At 38.7% G+C, this 17,880-nt stretch overlaps 1 protein-coding gene and 1 long non-coding RNA gene across 3 annotated transcripts; both read left to right on the top strand.

The window, feature by feature from the left end:
- Positions 1–462: 462 nt before the first annotated feature.
- On the top strand, positions 463–4,671 carry LOC137825494 (acetyltransferase At1g77540-like). Its single transcript, XM_068631164.1, has 2 exons — positions 463–775; positions 4,445–4,671. Exons 1-2 carry the CDS (start codon positions 503–505, stop codon positions 4,514–4,516), a joined length of 345 nt encoding a protein of 114 aa, XP_068487265.1. The 5' UTR covers positions 463–502; the 3' UTR covers positions 4,517–4,671.
- A 1,609-nt stretch (positions 4,672–6,280) lies between these two features.
- On the top strand, positions 6,281–10,569 carry LOC137826400 (uncharacterized). 2 transcript variants are annotated; one of them, XR_011083486.1, is made up of 3 exons: positions 6,281–7,001; positions 7,105–7,304; positions 7,436–10,569. It is a non-coding gene; the product is annotated as an uncharacterized lncRNA (long non-coding RNA). The 2 variants fall into 2 exon arrangements; XR_011083485.1 differs by having other exon boundaries at positions 6,315–7,005.
- The last annotated feature ends 7,311 nt before the right edge of the window (positions 10,570–17,880 follow it).

The raw sequence follows: 17,880 nt of genomic DNA, 5'->3' as shown, positions 1-17,880 counted from the left end.
TTATATATATAAAAAATTAAAAATAATAACTTAAACTTCTCTGATTTTTCTATTGTTTTTAATTAATTTATTTATTTTATATATTTTATTTTTGAAAATTAAAAATGTATATTTCATATACGATTTTAGAGATATATATGAAATATAAGAGTTTCAAATTTTTTAATTTAACAAAATATAATATTTTAATATTGAAAATGTATATTTTATATACGATTTTATATTAAAATATATACTAGTTTTTGTATTTTTTGAAATCGTAAATGATTGGAGATTTTCTTTTGAATAAATCATATTCAATATGATTTATCCATTTTCGATTTTTTTTCCTATTTAAAGAAATTGCTTTTAAAATTGTACTATATATTGGAAAAATAAATAAATCAGATGAATCGCAATTTGTGGAAAGATTTTATATTACATTGAGGAAAAACACATTTAAACCCAATTTTGTAACGAATAACACATACTATAGTGAGGGGAGGGGGTACGGAGTGTGGAAATGGCGACGAGCAGCAAAGGAGAGGGTGAGGGTGAGGGCGGGAAGAGTAACAACATCGTATGGAACGAAGCTTTGCAGAGGTTCGAGACGGAGGACAAGGAGGCGTTTTTGGAGTACGTGTTGAGAGAGAAGGGGAAGGTCATGGATTTGGTCCACACCTTTGTGCCCCCTTCCAAGAGAGGTCTTGGCTTGGCCTCCCATCTCTGCGTCGCTGCCTTTCACCATGCCCAATCCCACTCCTTCTCCGTCATCCCCACCTGTTCCTATATCTCTGTAAGGACCTAACTTTTGCTTCTTCTTTCGTTTTGTTTCCTTTGTATGCTTGTTTTCATGAGTTCATTGGTATGGCATGAGAGGGTTGTAAGGGACAGGTTTTGGGCATTTTGTAAGAGGTTTATTTGTAGATTGAATCTCAATCATGAGGGTGAGCTTTTTTGGTGTAACTAGGAGGTGTCTCAATGTTCTTGCTTCGCACTTAACTAATTTCCTCTTGTTGGGTTGGTTCATTTTAGAGTAATTTGTTGCCTCCAACTGCATTTCATTCCAAGTCGGAAATCAAACCGCGGTCCTTGGTTAAAGGACAAAGTGTCAAACCACATGTAACACAAACTGAATCTGGGTGAGCTTTGACACAAGGTAAGGCTGTGCCTTGGTGATCGGTTGGTCATGGGTTTGAATTCAGACACAGTCTCTTTGCATAAGGGGAAGGTAGGTTGTGTGCAAGTACCTTCTTCTTTACATCTTCAAATTGAGGAGTCTTTGATGCTGTGATATGTTAGTTTATAAATTGAGGAGTCTTCTATACATATGCAAGCCCTTCACTTTAGTATGTAATCTTGCCCCGCAGAGGAAATTCTTGTCTACCTGGGAAAGAAAATATAGGTTCATTGTTGTCCTTTGCTTTATCAACATTCCATCATCGAAACTGTATTCTCCAATTATCCTTGATCGTTTTCTTGATTCTCAACTTGAATTGCACGGTTGAGGAATTCTAGCACCAAATTGTTGTCTTTGTATGGACTTAGACAGCGTGAATTGGTTGTAGTTTGTAAAATTTATGTGCAAATAGAAGCAATCTCAATTATTGGCGTCATTGACCTCAAAGCACTTTGCTTTGTAGTAAGGTTTTAAAATTGTCCCTGACTGATTTTGGGCACATTTAGGGAGCTAAGCATCATAAACTCAACTTTACCTCCAGTATAAAGAAAAGAACTAGTGCTACTGAATTTGGTTGTTTTGAAGTATTCATATCAGAAGCTACACTACACCTATGGATACTTTATAACACCTGATAGTTGGTTAGCTGGTAATTATAGAACTGCAAGACAAAGTATAGCTTGCCACAGATTAAAGGCATGTCCATAAATTTAATGGAAAGCTTAGTTTGTATTCTGTCCTTTCTTGATCGAAGTATTAGCTTCCTTTAAAGTCCCTCAACTCCTTAATGTTATTTGTGAATCTTATAGGGCAGTATCAACAGCCGCTGAACTTGTTTGATTGCGTTTAAGAAAGTATTGATTTACTGTATTGGATAATTTAAGGTTAATACTACTATTATACTTAGTTTGAAATAGAAACTTGATAACCCGTATAATCTGACGTACAAGGATATGTAACTTACTTGGCTTAACTATAAAGTATAGTTGTCTCTAATGTTTGATTCTCCACAGTTTTTGTGCTGAGTCATTGGGCACAATATTTTTGTTGAACATTGATTTACTGAAATATGATTGCCTTCCTGTACTAGGTTTTCTTGTAGCACATATTGTTTGCCCTTAATAGGTTGTCTTGTAAAAGTCGTCTACACCTAAGAATACAAAATCATTTGAAGGTCCTGCTTGTTGAAGACTATCTTGGCATGTCTAATGAAGGTTGTCTTGTCTTAGCTAGAGCATCTAACGTCTTTTACACCCGTTTAGTGGAGAATCGTATTGTATACCCAGTTGTCTCTATTGTTATGTAAGTGTAATGTATTACGTCTTGTGTTAAGCGTGAAAGACATGTCCCACGTGCCACAATTTCTATTAAGTGATATATGGCGAGCTAGTTATTAATGCATTGTATAAACAAATACCTGGTGTAAATCATTACGTTGGTTGTTGTTGTTACTTGAGTTGTAAATGAGTGAGCTTTCACTATATTGGTCTATAGACGCTCTACTGAAGAAGTATGGGGTGGTGCACATAGTTTCTACACCATACCATCCCCAGACCAATGGATAAAAATCTCTTTCAGAGAAATAAAGAGATTTTGGAGAAACTGGTGAAGCCTAGCAAAATTGGAGCCATCGTCTAAATGACGCTCTTTGGGCGTTTAAGACTGGCTAACAAAGCACCTATTGGGATGTCTCCCTTTAGAGTTGTCTTTGGTAAGGTGACAGTTGTCTTTGGTAAGGCATGTCACCTGCCTGTAGATATTGAACACAAGGCATACTGGGTTGTCAAAGCTGGTAACTTGGATAATGACCAAGCAAGAGAACAGAGAAAGCTTCAGCTACAAGAATTGGATGAGATCCGTCTAAAGGTCTATGAAAACTAAGTTTTATAAAGAAAATACTAAGCAGTGTCATGATCATTTCATTATTGGGAAAGAGTTTGCTATAGGTCAGAAAGTCTTAATTTTAATTCTAGACTGAAACTCATGCCCATAAACTCCCCTCAAGTGCAAATCCCTTTCATATTGGTTATACTCTCCCTTGAGCAGAAACATTTTTCATCCAATCTACATTGGCACTCCTCCGAGTCGGTCAACAAGACCAACAACTTTGATACCACTTGTTGGATTATTTTGAAGGTAGAGTCCAGGGAGATATGTGACATTAAGTCATAAGCAAACTCATATAAGGAATCATAACACCACCTTTAACCCCAAACCTTAAACCAATAGGTTTGTGCATCTTTTCTCCTTATATCTTGCTCTTTTTGCATATTTTTACCCAATGTGGGATTCCAACCACACTTGACTCTGAAAATATCTTTTAAAGGTTGTGTTTGGTGAAGACTATCTTGGCATCGTCTGATGAAAGTCATCTTGTCTCAATCAAAGTGTCTAACGTCATGTACCCTCCTTTGGTGGAGGGTCGTCTTGTATACCCAACTGTGTCTACTATTATGTAGAGTGTCTAATGTTTTCATGTCTTACGTTAAGCGTGAAACACTTGTTCCACGTGTAACAATTTTTGTTGAATGGTACAGGGTGTGATTCATAGGAAGTTTGGTTATTACTGGGTTGTATAAATAGGAACTTGATGTAAGACATGACATTGGTTGTTGTTATTATGTAAGTTGTAGTGAAAAAGCATTAACTATTTTGAGAGAGTAACAATTGAGTTGTAATACCTGTTAAGTTCTTTTTGTAACTCAAGTGAAGAAGAAAAACTTATCCTTAGTGAAGATTGTCCGTGGACGTAAATTGAAGTTCGTTAACACCCTAAACGAACTACCTGAAATTCTTGTATTTTGATTCTTTTCCTTCTTGTTCCTTTATTTCTGTTCTCATTCTTTGTAATATTAGTGTGATTGATGTTTTTATACATTCCGGTGTAGTTGTTCCGTAAAATTACCACAACAATTTTGATTACTATTCCGTCCATGAATTAATTTTGTTTTCAGTGATTACTTTCAGGTAGTAATCACATTTATTTAAAAATGGTTGCCATAATTCCACATTTATTTAGCAAGCAATGAACTTATATGTGTAGGTTTAAGTTATGAGCTTAAAAATATAATCATATTTTTTCTCATACCTATTTGCCAGAATTGTGACTTCTTTACTTTTGTCTATGCTAGAGCACCGTTGACTCATACTACAGTACTTAAAATGTGGCAGATCCAGTTTTACGTTCTGGTCTCAAATTTTTTGCACTTAGCACTTATCCATCTTGTGCTTTGATGGCGTGTGTTCTTTATGTTTTGGTCTTGTAACAATTACTACTGTTGGCAGGATACATTTCTTCCTCGGAACCCATCTTGGAATTCTGTTGTGTACTCAAAAGGAGGAAAATCTAATATCTGAAATTGCCAATCTCCTAGCCTTGGTTCTTCTCAGAAACTGTTTGTATCATAATATTATCTGGTAAATTATTCTTAATTGGCTCTGTTGCTAAATAATTGTGTTTAGCCTCCAACACTGTTTTATGCTGCTAATAAATAACCTCCCTTTATAAAAAAGACTTGTGATTGTTGATTGCCTCAGGGCATTCTCTTTATCACCAATGTGAGTAAAAAAAAATTATATTACTGAACTATTTATAGGAATGGACCTAAATTCAAGGAGACTCATTCAACATGCATCCGTTTTATCCATATATATATTAGGGATAAGGAATTCTATGTGCAGTACATCCAATTTAATTAGCACGAACTACCAAATTACATTATCACATATTTAAATGTTTTTTTAAGAGAAATAAATACTAGTCCAACGAGCTAGTTAACTTTTCCATTCATGATACAATGACAGTCTAGTTTTTGTATTGAGTTTTTGTTGCTGTTATTCTATTATGTCTTTAAAATACATTGATTTTGATACATTAATTTTTTTTAATATATTTTGAAGACAAATATCACGAAAAATCAACGATGACACATATATGCTGCACCTTCATTTTGAAGCATTTTGTTATGTCTTGCGGTTTTCATGCTACCCATTATCGTTTTAACCAAATGTTTTAAAACTTGGTGGAGTGTTCGATTCGATAAGGATACTAATATCACTATTTAAACTAACTCACGAGAAAGAAACGGTATTTTGATTTCAATCTTTTCGTAACTTATTCAATAATCTTGTTCTGGTTGTGTCCGATTATACATTTAGAGAGACTAAGACATAACTCCTTATTTATTATTACTCATATTTGTTTAAGTGCAAATGAGTGTAAGCTGATTGTACCTAACTTCTAATTAAATCTAATTATATTTTATGGGTTGTATTGGGTTATTGAGTTGAATTTTTATTGCATTAATAAAGAATTTATGAGTTTTAAAGATGATGAATTCGATTATATGATACGAATACTATTTGTCAAATAATTTAATGTTTTATCATATAAAATATTACGAGTGTTGATACTCGTACACTAGATTTTGCAAACACCACTTCCACAACTTGAGGTGACAATTTTTTTATATATTATCCTTTAAGTGAGAGTTGAGTTTTTCTATTTCTTTTTCTTAAATACAATATGGGAGCAAAGTTGGTCAAAACATGAGGACGAGAACCTTGTCCAAAACGCGGGAGTGGAGTGAGAGGTTTTTTGATAGGCTCTTTCTACGGCTACACTAAGATAATTGATACTAGGGTAACATCAAAATTCTCCTCCTCTCATTACTGTTAAAAAATGACCTAAATAGAAGTTGTATGGGCCAAACTGGCCTTACATTGTTCCCCTAAACTTTCTAATAACACCTAATTAATTACATAATGTAGTCTTTCATCCATTTGGGCTTAACAATCTGACGTTTGGGCCTATTATTGTTGGGCCCTGTTGTATCAGTACCATCCGCGGGTTCCAACACTTTATCCTCAAAGTGAGTAGTTGGATTGATTTGGGCTGAAGAGTCATTATCGGATTGGGCTTGCGGATGTGTTGGGTGTGAAGGGTGAACATTGGATTGGCCCATTTGTGGATTGTTTTGGAACGTTATAGCATTGTTAGGAGTGAAGTCTTGGTTTTGGGAATCTAAAATGTGGTCATTACGTGGCCTTGTGTGAGTGGTTGGAATGGGTGGTTGGGGCAGAGAGTTAGGTGAGTCACTTAATGGTGGGTTTAAAAGTTCTGCAGGGTTAGGTGGGGCTATTAAATGCTGGTTGGAAAGTGTTGAGTCACATGGTGCAGAGTTAGGTGGAGGCATTAATTGCTCTTCTGAAGGGGTTTCAAAGTCAGGTGAGTGAAGTGGTTGGACATTTGAAATGCTTTTGAGGTTAGGCGTGGGGTTATTCAAAGAGTTTGGCGAGTCTCTATCCGCATGAGAGAGTGAATTAATATCTGTGGCTACATGGGTTCCTTTGAAAGCACGGAGGAGGGATACATGAAATACCGGGTGTACTCGCGAGGTGGTTGGTAAACAGAGTTCGTAGGCCACAGCGCCGATGCGGTGGCGCACTTGATTAAGCCCCGAGTAACGAGGGGCGAGCTTCGAACATGTACGAAGCTCCACCGATTGTTGGCGGTGAGGTTGAAGACGTACCCATACCCAGTCATCGGGGTTAAAAGAGCGTTCAGATCAGTGGCGGTTGGCCTGGTCGCACATTCGTTGACAGGCCTGATGAAGGTTTTGTTTGAGGGCGTGGAGAACCAACGTGTGTTGGTGCAATAAATCAACAACGGTGGTGCCTGAGCGTGGACTGTGCAACAGATCTAGGGCGGTGGGAGGTTGTCTTCCGTACAGAGCATGGAACGGTGAGGTTCCAATGGCAGAGTGATAAGTCGTATTGTGACAAAGTTACGCTAGATGAAGATATTGGAACCAAGTGTGAGGATGTTCGCCTGCAAAGCATCGTAGGTAATCTTCCAAACTTCGATTAAGAGCTTCTGTCTGTCCATCAGTTTGCGGATGATAAGCAGAACTGAACTTTAATGTTGTGCCTTGTGCCTTGAATAGGTGTTTCCAGAACGTGCTGATAAATAGTGGATCTCGGTCTGAGACAATGGTTTTTGGCAGCCCATGCAGACGACAAATCTCAACCGAGAATCGCTTGGCAAGTTGTTGAGCATTGAACTGTTTGGGAAGTGCCACAAAGTGAGCATACTTCGTGAGGCGATCACATATGGCCCATATCACCGAGTGACCTATAGAGGCGGGTAAGTGTGTTATAAAATCCATTGATAAATCTTTCCACACTTGATCTGGTAATGGGAAGGGTTGGAGTAATCCATGGGGTTTTGTTGGCAAATACTTGTTACGCTGACATGTGGTGCATTGTTGAATGTAGTTCTTGACATCTCTAGTCCACCCCGGCCAGTAGAAGGCAACAGCAATGCGAGCAAGGGTGGGTTTAATACCGGAATGACCCGCTGTGGGCGATTCATGTAGTTCTAGGAGGATGCGGTTTCTGAAATTGTTGGTATCTAGAATAAACACTTGGTGCCGAAAGAAGAGCAGACCATGACGGACTGAGAAGATGTTGGGTCCTTGTGTATCTTTAGTGCAAGCGTCTACTAATCTTGTTCCTTCTATGGTGGAATAAAATTGCTGTAACTCTTCAAACAACAATGGTATTGGCGACGAGAGTGCAAGCAACATTGAAGGTGGATCTGTGTCTTGGCGTGAGAGAGCATCTACAACCACATTTTGCTTGCCAGGTCGGTATAGAATTTGGAAATCATATCCCTGTAACTTTGATGTCCATCTTTGTTGTTCTGGAGTTTGTATTGTTTGTGACTGAAGTGTATTTAAACTTTTTTGATCTGTGATTATTTTGAAGTGTTGCCCCAACAAGTACTGACGCCATTTTTTTACTGCTTCTGTGATTGCATACATTTCTCGGACATACACTGATGAAGCTTGGAGCCTTGGACACATTTTCTTGCTGAAGAAGGCTAGTGGGTTCCCCTTTTGGCTGACCTCCACGACTACTGCAGATGCGTCTATTTCCACAACAAAAGGCAAGGAAAAATATGGTAGGTGTAGTGTAGGAACTTGAGATATTTGTAATTTTAATTTTGTAAAGGCCTCCTGAGCTGAGACACTCCATGTAAACTTTTGATTATGCAACAAATCGGTGAGAGGAGCGGCGAGAGTGGCGTAGTGATAAACAAACTTCCTATAAAATCCTGTGAGGCTGAGAAAACCACGTAATTCCGTGAGTGAACGTGGTTGCGGCCAATTGTGTATGGCAATCACCTTTTCTGGATCAGGGGCTACTCCTTTAGCTGAAATGATATGGCCCAAATAATTTACTTGAGAAGTGGCAAAACTGCACTTAGATAACTTAGCAAAAAATTTCTTAGTATGCAAAACTTCTAAGATAATCTTTAAGTGCACAATATGTTCCTGCAAATTGGGACTATAAATCAAAATATCATTAAAGAAAACAATGACAAACCGCCGTAAATAAGGTCTGAGAAGGTCATTCATGGCTGCCTGAAAAGTGGAGGGTGCATTAGTCAATCCGAAAGGCATGACTAAAAATTCGTAATGTCCATCAATGGTTCTAAAAGCTGATTTATGAGTGTCTTGAGGAATAAGTCGAATTTGATGATACCCAGAGTATAAATCAATCTTAGTGAAAACTGTAGTTGAGCCTAGTTCATCGAGCAATTCATCGATGGTAGGGATGGGAAAGCGGTCATGGATGGTGGCTGCATTTAAGGCTCTGTAGTCCACACAAAAGCGCCAACTACCATCTTTTTTTTATGAGGAGGACGGGGGAAGAACGGGCTTGTGCTGGGTTTAATGATACCCTCTTGAAGCATCTCAGAGATGAGTTGGGTTATAATTTCCTTGTGGGAGTAGGGATAACGATATGGTTTAACATTAATGGGTGGGGTATGAGGCAAAAGGGGTATGTGGTGGTCATGTGGTCTAGGTGGTGGTAAACCTTTGGGTTTTTGAAAGATTGTTTTGTTTTGTAGGTCAGAGTCCAAGGTCACTGATGGAATCGGGTTGTTGTCTATTGAAAGCAGGTGAAGGGATGCAATGGAATGGGTGGATAGGTACTGGCAAAATTGGTGGTAAGTGGTTGAAGTTGGGGTAGATGGAGTGGCAGCTTGTAAGGTGATTTGTTTGTTCTGGTGAGTGAAAGCAATGCTGGGTACAGAGAAATATGCCTGAATAGGCCCTAGAGTGCGCAACCATTCAATACCAAAACTACATCTGCTCCTTCAATAGGTAATAGGTAAAAAGGAATGGTGAATGTAGAAGTTTGAAGAGAGATGTCCACTAAGGGGCATATCCCTTGGCATTGTATGAAGGCCCTGTTTCCTACCATCACTGACAATGGGGGGCTTGGTGTAATGGGTTTGGGGTCACGAAGTTTGTCCTCAATGAGTTTGGCTAGACCAATAGCTTGGGAAAAAGAATATGGGTTGAGGATGGAGAGTTCTCTGCGGATTTCAGGTTGGAGTCCCGAAATAAAGCAATTAAGTATAATATCAGGGGTGAGTCCAACTACGTAGTTACATAATTTCTCAAAACGGGATTGATAATCTGTTACCGTGGTGGTTTGCTGGAGTTTGAATAATTATGCTTGATGGTTAGTGTAGGTGGACGGGGGGTTGCTATTATATTGGGTGCTGCCAGGGGGTTGATTTGTGTTTCCATCGGTGTGTGTGGAGGGAATGTGATTCATGAGAAAAGTGAGGGTGGATTGAACCGAATCATTATGTGTCTCCATGGCTGCCTGGCAGGTGTGATTATCGTCCATCTGAACCTGAATACATGACAGACGTTCTTGAATGGATTGTAGAATTTCTTCTAGGTCTTTGGTTTGGGGTTTAGAAGGAGGCATTGGGAAGGTCAATGAAAGCACCAATTGATAGGCTCTTTCTACGGCTACACTAAGATAATTGATACTAGGGTAACATCAAAATTCTCCTCCTCTAATTACTGTTAAAAACTGACCTAAATAGAAGTTGTATGGGCCAAACTGGCCTTACATTGTTCCCCTAAACTTTCTAATAACACCTACATAATGTAGTCTTTCATCCATTTGGGCTTAACAATCTGACGTTTGGGCCTATTATTGTTGGGCCTTGTTGTATCATTTTTCCATCTTCAATGGACTAACAACAACATTGTAAGAGGAGAAGATGACGGGAAAACGTTGTGAAGACCGTTCGAACCTAAACCATTAGAGGAAATCATTCTCATAGTGCATATGGTGAAAACATATCAAATATATTATTAATTATGATGCTGGGAATAATGAATGTTCTTGGGTCTTTACATTTTCTATGAACTTCAGCCATTGGTTTCCAATGAGTGAAAATACATTTCTCCCCATGTTAATTCTTTCATTTCCTGTTAGACGCCTTCTATGTGTGCACATATCCATTAAAAGTTGGCATATTTTGTAATTTGTTTAATGGAATCAAGCAATGGTATATTGACATCTACTTTTCTGAAGGTCTCCAATTTCTTATTCTTTTGTACAACTCTTTGTGGAAAAGGAACATGAACATATGGATGTTCAACACTTGTAGATGGTTGAGCTCTTCTGCTAGAAGGGCTATAGAATTGAAGTTGTTCAAAGGTATGGAAATAACTCTCTTTGGGAATGGAAGAGAGGTTTCACGGTTTTATGGGATCGTCTAAAGCTCTATCAGACTATCTGATCATATGGTCTAGTGATACAATCCAATTAGACAAGGAGATAACCAAGGACACAACAAACACTTCACAATTAAATCAGTCATCTAAGCATTCAAGACAAGGCCCTATCAAACTTCAGAAGGACCTCAACAGAAGAAGAACTAGACATAAGTCAGACCAACAGATGTTCTTCCTTCTAGTCTTTTAACAAGACAAGTTTATGTAAAATAAATTGGGTTCACTTTAGGGGTGCCAAATAGAAGAATATTGGGCCTGTGCCAAACTCACCAAAAAAAACCTAGCTTCTAGAAACTATTTCCAAACCGCCCCTTAACCTAGTTTCTAAAAGATGTAGGCTAGCTTGGGAGGCACTCCACTTTGACCTACCTTCTAGAAGGTTTTTCACAAATGACACCCCTACCCCTCTATCTTGCTCTCCAAGACACTCTCTTCTATAAATAGAGTGTCTTACCTCATGTATTTCATACATTGAATTTTGAATAGAAAAGAAACTTTGTCAAAGTGTTTAGTGAGTTGAGTCTCCTAGAATTTGGGTCTTATCTTGAGTGTTTTACACTTCAAGTGGCGGCTCTTCACCACTAATCTTGGATTCTCCTCCCCTTCCAAGTGGCGTGACCAAACCTTCATCATCCTAAGCTTCTCTTTCCTTTAATCTTTTTTATTTTTCCATTCCTTTATGTTCTTGTGTTCATCTTTTTCTATTTGGTTTCCATCTTCTTTCTTTCCCTTATATGTTCTTTAATTTCGCACCTATTCATCATAAACACCATATAATTGTATTTTCTCTTTGCCCTCTAGAAGTGAACCTTCACACTTAACCACTTGATTAAGTTCATGTCCAGTGGGAATCTTTTTTGGGTTTTTCACCATATTCTGCTTAAAATCAAAAGTCATACACAAAGTGCAACCCATAAAAATGTGCAATTCTAAAATCAACTCACATAAGAGACATAGCTAGTTGCTTTAATAGAGACGTTAGGTGGTCTAGCTCGTTCTCCAATTTTGAGTGTTAAGCAACATAAGTGTTCTGTATTAATGGTCTCTCTACAACTAAAGTCTTATCAACAAAGCTCCTTCACTAGCAACGTCTATCATTTTCCTAAACATTGAAGTTAGAACTTTCATAAAAGTATTGGATAAGTTATTGCTCATGAATATGATCATATGGGAAGCTTGCAGAAAGTCTTTTGTATCTATCTCAGTACTCATATAGAATCTCTTTGTCCACCTTTCTGATGTCACATATAGCTTTTCTTATTAAGGTTACTCTAAACACATGGAATAATTTATCTAAGAACATTCTAATAAGATTCTCTCAACTAGTCACTGATCTTGGTGGCAGGTAGTATAACAAATCCTTTGTTGCATATTGCAACAGGAATGAAAATGCCTTACACTTGATGTGTTCTTATGGGACTTCAGTTGGCCTCATGGTGAAGTATAAAATATGAAATTCTTTAAGGTGCTTGTGATGGTTTCACTTACAAGACCATGAGACTTTGGAAGAAGGTGAATCAAACCTGATTTAAGTTCACAATACACATCTAACTCAGGATATTAAATACATAGAGTTTGGATGTTCGCATAAGGTGTTATAAGCTCTCTCAAAGTTCTTATAACCATGTTATTAGTGTCAGAATCGCAATCAAAAGAAATCGGGAATGAATTAAACGGTCTATTAAAAGTAAAAAGATTGCACAACTTAGACTTTCTAGCTAGCTTATGATATGTACGTTCACTGTAAGAAATTATTTATTTACATTCTGATTATTACATACGGATACAAATTCGTATGTAAATGGAGCGTTACATATGAATATTTACTTAGGGATTTAATTTACTATGTAAATACACATTACATACCGATTTTTTCGTATGTAAACCAAAAGTAATTACATACAAACATAATTCGTATGTAATTTTGGCGCCATAAAGCAGGAATAATTACATACAGATCATATCTGTATATACAACATTACATTTTTAATAAAAAAAAATAAAAATTGTTACATATGGATTCTATCCGTATATAATGTATTACATATTTAATTAAAAAAATGGAAATAGTTACATAAGAATTCTATCCATATATAAGGTATTACATATTTAACTAAAATAGATGAAATATTTACATAAGAATTATATTCTTATATAATGTGTTACATACAAATTTTAAAATAGCGAAAAGAGTTACATACAGATTATATCTGTATGTAAGGTTTTACATACAAAATTAAAAAAAAAATAAAGTGTTTCCTAAATCGTGGATAAGTGTCAAGGCTTTTTTAATAAATGGTAGTAATTTTATTATTTTAATATTTTATTTTTAAGAAACTACACCCTGAAAACTTTTCCTTAAAAAGTTTTACATGTAGAGATTGTCCTAAATGGAAATATATATATATATATATATTTATATATTGTGTAAAAAATAGGATAAATCGAAGAAAAGAAGTAGGTGCAAAATTGAAAAGAAAGAGAATATGGTTTTTATGGGCGGTTTAACAAAACATGTACCAATTACAAAAAGATAGGGTAAATGGAAGAAAAGAAGAAGAGTCGGCGATGGAGAAACAAACACACAGACCACCACAGAGGGAGGAGAAATGTCGTAATTTGGAGAATTGAAAGGGCATTTCGTCTGGTTATGCTCATCAAACAAGGTAAAGTTTAGGGGTTTTTAACGATTAGTTATTGATTTAGGGTTGGATTCTCTGCGTTCTCTGCTTTCTCCGCTGTGTGTTCGTAGCATGTCCTCACGACTATCCTCTAAAGACATGTTAGGGCTCTCTGATGTTTCTCTCAATTCTCTCCCCCATTAATTTCAATACATCTCAGACAACATCTTAAGGTTAATTTTGAGTTCTGTTTTATTTTATATTTAAGAAAATAGTTTTCCCTATTGTTAGTGTTAGTTATTTAGTTAATATAGTTTTCTATTAGTCCCTCTTTACGGTTCTGCTAACCTAATAGTTAGTTGCAGTCCATACTCTGTATATAAGCTCTTATTCTCGTCTTCCTAAAACATGAATAATAATATCATTCCTTTTTCATTCATGGTATTCTGAGCCTTTTTCTCTATCTCTCTCTCTCTCTTTCCTATCATGTCTTCTCCTTCATCTTCATCTTCTTCTTCTTCTTCTTCTTCTTCTTCTCTCTCTGACGAATGCATACCCATCCCTTCTGCTGTCCACCATTTTCACACTCCTATCTCTCTCAAGCTCACTGATGAAAACTTTGTAGTATGGAAACAACAGGTAAGTGCTACTCTACGTGGTCTCCAACTTATGTATTTCTTGGATGGCACTATAGTTCCATCTGAGTTTCTGAATTAAAACAACCGCACCGTGGCCAACCCTGCGTATTGCACCTATCATCAATAAGATAAAATTCTTGTAGCCTGGCTTTTTGCTTCCATGTCCTCCTCTCTTTTAACCAAAATGGTTGGTCTGGAGTCTTCTGCTGCAATCTGGTGTCGTCTGCTCACTCATTTTGCTTTACACACCCGTGCCATGGTCAAGAAGTTTCACCTTCTTCTGAAAACTCCAAAGAATGATAGATCTATCACCACCTATGTCACTGATATAAAGAAAATTGTTGACTTGCTTGCTGCTGTTGGTTCCCTCATGTCCACTGCAGACCATGTCGAAGCCATTCTTGACGGGCTCTATGCAGATTATGATGGTTTCATCACTTCCATTCTTTCTCGTCAAGACCTATACACAGTATACAATCTTGAAGCTCTTCTGCTTGTGCAAGAAGAACAGTTTGAAAGGCACAAGCTAGCACATGACTCTATTCTTCAGGTAAACAACGTTTCCTCTTCATGGAATCTCAAGAACCAACACAAAAAGAAACCTTCCACCTATCCCTTTCATGGAGGTCGATCCCAACATCCCACTGACTTTCGTACACCCAGCCTTCGTCCACATGTTTGTTCCCTTCTCCACCATGATGCGTCTTGGAATTCTACAAAACCGATATGTCAGATCTGCCATAAGACTGGCCACACTGCGGACACATGTTGGCATAGGTATGATCCTCCTCCTACTCACTCTTACAATGCTAATATTTCTCATTATACATCTTCCATGGACTCTGATTCCACTTCGTCTATTCTTGGTGCACCCTCCACCATAGAAGACCCTCTCTGGTATCCTGATACGGGTGCCACACACCATATCACCAAAGACTCTAAGTTCTTTACTCACAAACAACCATATCACGGTAATATGATCTCAAACTCGGCAACAGACAAGGTACATCTATTTCTCACACTGATTTTGCTGTTTATACTAACCCCCATTCTCACACCATGTTCAAACTCCATAATATGTTGCATGTGCCTGCCATCACTAAAAACTAATCAGTGTTGCTCAATTTGCTAAAGACAACAATGTTTACTTTGAATTTCATGCTAACCGTTGTTGTGTTAAAAATCAGGAAACCCATCAGATTTTACTTCAAGGAGTAATTAAAGATGGGTTTTATGTGTTTCTGCCATCCCTTTCTCCGCCTGCTCCCTCCGTTCACTATGCTTCTTATAATCCCAAGATACCTCTTTTACAACTTTGGCATAATAGACTTGGACACTGTAATTTTACTATTGTTAAGCATGTTTTGAATGACTGCCATATTTCCTATCATTCTCAAACTCATTTTTGTGAACCATGCATACAAGGAAAGCTTCATCAGCTTCCTTTTCACACCTTTGTTACTCAATATACTGAACCATTGCAATTAGTTTTCATTGATATCTGGGGTCCTGCTCCTGTTTGTGCTTCAAATGGTGCACATTACTATATTTTGTTCTTAGATGCTCACACAAAATATACATGGCTGTTTCTTCTACATAATAAATCACAAGCTTTAAATTCTCTTATATGTTTTAAAACTTTTGCAGAAAATCAAACTGGATTTAAACTTTGTGCTATTCAAACGGACAATGCTAAAGAATTCTTATGTTTGAAACCTTTTACTCAACTGCATGGTATCTTTCATCGCCTCACTTGCCTTCACACACATGCACAAAATGGTTCCATCGAACGTAAACACAAACACATTTCAGAAATGGGGTTAACTCTCCTTGCTTCTGCTTCTTTACCCATAAAGTTTTGGGGTGAAACTTTCACCACTGCCACCCATATAATTAACATCCTTCCCTCCCTTGTTCTTTAGAATAAATCTCCCTATGTTGCCTTATTTCATAAAAACCCTACTTACACTCACTTGAAATTTTTTGGATGCGCCTGCTATCCCTTACTTCAACCTTACAACACACACAAATTGGATTTTAAATCTACATGTTTTCTGTTCCTTGGGTACAACTTATACAATAGAGGCTACATATGTCTTTCTCCTACGGGTAAGGTATATGTACCGACCAAGTCATCGGTTGTGATGACGTGTCTGGCACGTGACCATGTGGGGCGTACTCAGCAGAACACGTGGACAAGGGAGAGATGAATGGTTCAGGAGTGAGTATAGTCGCCGACTCATGGAAGCGGCGTGCTGCAATGAACATAGCCGGTTGTCGTCGGGTTTGTATGACGTCGACGTGTTAGACAATGGGAGATCGGGTGGTCAGACGTGAGGTGACCTAGTTAAACCTAGTTAACTGTTGGAGGTTCAGAAGAGTAGTTTCCAGCGAGCGATTCCAGTGAGATGGTTGTTGCACCAGCGAAGGGAACGAAGGTCGAGTAAACTGGGGGGAACACCTTGCTCATCGGCGACGGGACTCCCAGAGTGGACATTCGTTTGTGGCAAGGCTTCCCCAGCTAGAACGTGTATGGTGTAGCAAGAGGAAGGGTGACACTCACGACAAGCGATATCACAGAGGTGATGCACTTTGTTGCATCCGGTACTCACCTTGTCATGTGGTGTTTCACAGCGTAGTACGTGCTAGATGACTCTTTGAATAAGAGACTTAGCCGTGCGGCTGGTTACTACACAGAAATAACGCTCAAGTTACCCCAACCCAGATGACGCCACGTGTAGGGTTGGATGTAATATGGAAATGACGCTCGAGTTGCCTTAGCTCAGATGATGACACGTGTAGGGCTGGGTACTACCTGCTACCCCAGCCCAGATGGTGACACGTGCAGGGTTGGATGCGAGCCACGCGTCCAAAGCGTAACTGCCTGGAGAGAGAAAAAACATAGCTATAAAGGTAAACTTAACAAAATTTACAGAGGTACGTTTTTCATTACGGCTAATTTGCTAGGGTTGTGTGCACTTTAGTACGGTTCTGCAGAGTATATTTTTCTCTCAGTTTTGGGGTGTTCTTGTCACTGACTTGAGCGTCGGAGCGCCACCGGCCGCAGAGGCGCCACCTTGTGCTTTTCAGGTTCTCAGAGAAGCTATCTGTGGTGTGGACTTGAAGGGCACGTGGTGTCAAGCTGGTGAGGGAGAACGTGACGAGGCAACGCTCTTGCGCTAGGTCAATCGGCAGGAACATCTGGCGCCCACCGTGGGGCCGTATAAAAGGTGATTCCCAACCACAGTTTCGAATTTGTTGAAGTTTTAGTGTTTTTTGTTCGGCTGTTTGCTGTCGTAGCCGGTTTTCGGAGTTCTCGCCGTTCGTTTGGAGTTTCCTTGAGTTGTTGAGTTTGTTGAGGAAGGATGAGGACAACGCGGTCCAGTTCAGTCGCGCCGTCAACAGATGAGGATGCTGTGTCCATGACGCAGGTGATGGATATGATGAGGACGCTGCAGGAGAACGTAGCAGTGTCGCGCTCTGAGCAAGAAAGAATGCACGAGGCGCTGGTGGCCTCACAAGCTAGGAATGAAGAGCTCAACAAGATCAACGAAGAGCTGCGTAAAACTCTTCATGAACGGGAGGAGCGCACGGTTGGGGACAAATCTGCGCCCCCATCCCCACCGCGCAACTTTCGCATGCCATTTTCTCAGGAGATCATGGACTCAGTGGTCCCTGCAAATACGGTGGCGGTGAAAGCGTCTTTCATCGGAGTGGAGGACCTTGAGGCTCATCTCACGGCGTTTCACACTCAGATGATGCTCTCAGGGGGGTCGGATGCGGTCTACTGTAAGGTGTTCATAGCACTCTTAGTGGAACAGCGCTAAACTGGTTCGTCAGTTTACCTA

This window comes from Phaseolus vulgaris, chromosome 8 (genome assembly GCF_000499845.2).
Source record: "Phaseolus vulgaris cultivar G19833 chromosome 8, P. vulgaris v2.0, whole genome shotgun sequence".
Classification (NCBI taxonomy): Eukaryota; Viridiplantae; Streptophyta; class Magnoliopsida; order Fabales; family Fabaceae; genus Phaseolus; species Phaseolus vulgaris.
Note: the sequence above shows the minus strand (reverse complement) of the source record. Positions and strands in the feature narration are given on the sequence as shown.

What these genes read in the sequence shown, in the direction of transcription:
- LOC137825494 (XM_068631164.1), top strand. Translation starts at nt 503, where the DNA reads ATGGCGACGAGCAGCAAAGGAGAGGGTGAGGGTGAGGGCGGGAAGAGT. An exon ending in CCACCTGTTCCTATATCTCT is followed by an intron (nt 776 to 4,444) that starts GTAAGGACCTAA and finishes TACTGTTGGCAG; the next exon opens with GATACATTTCTTCCTCGGAA.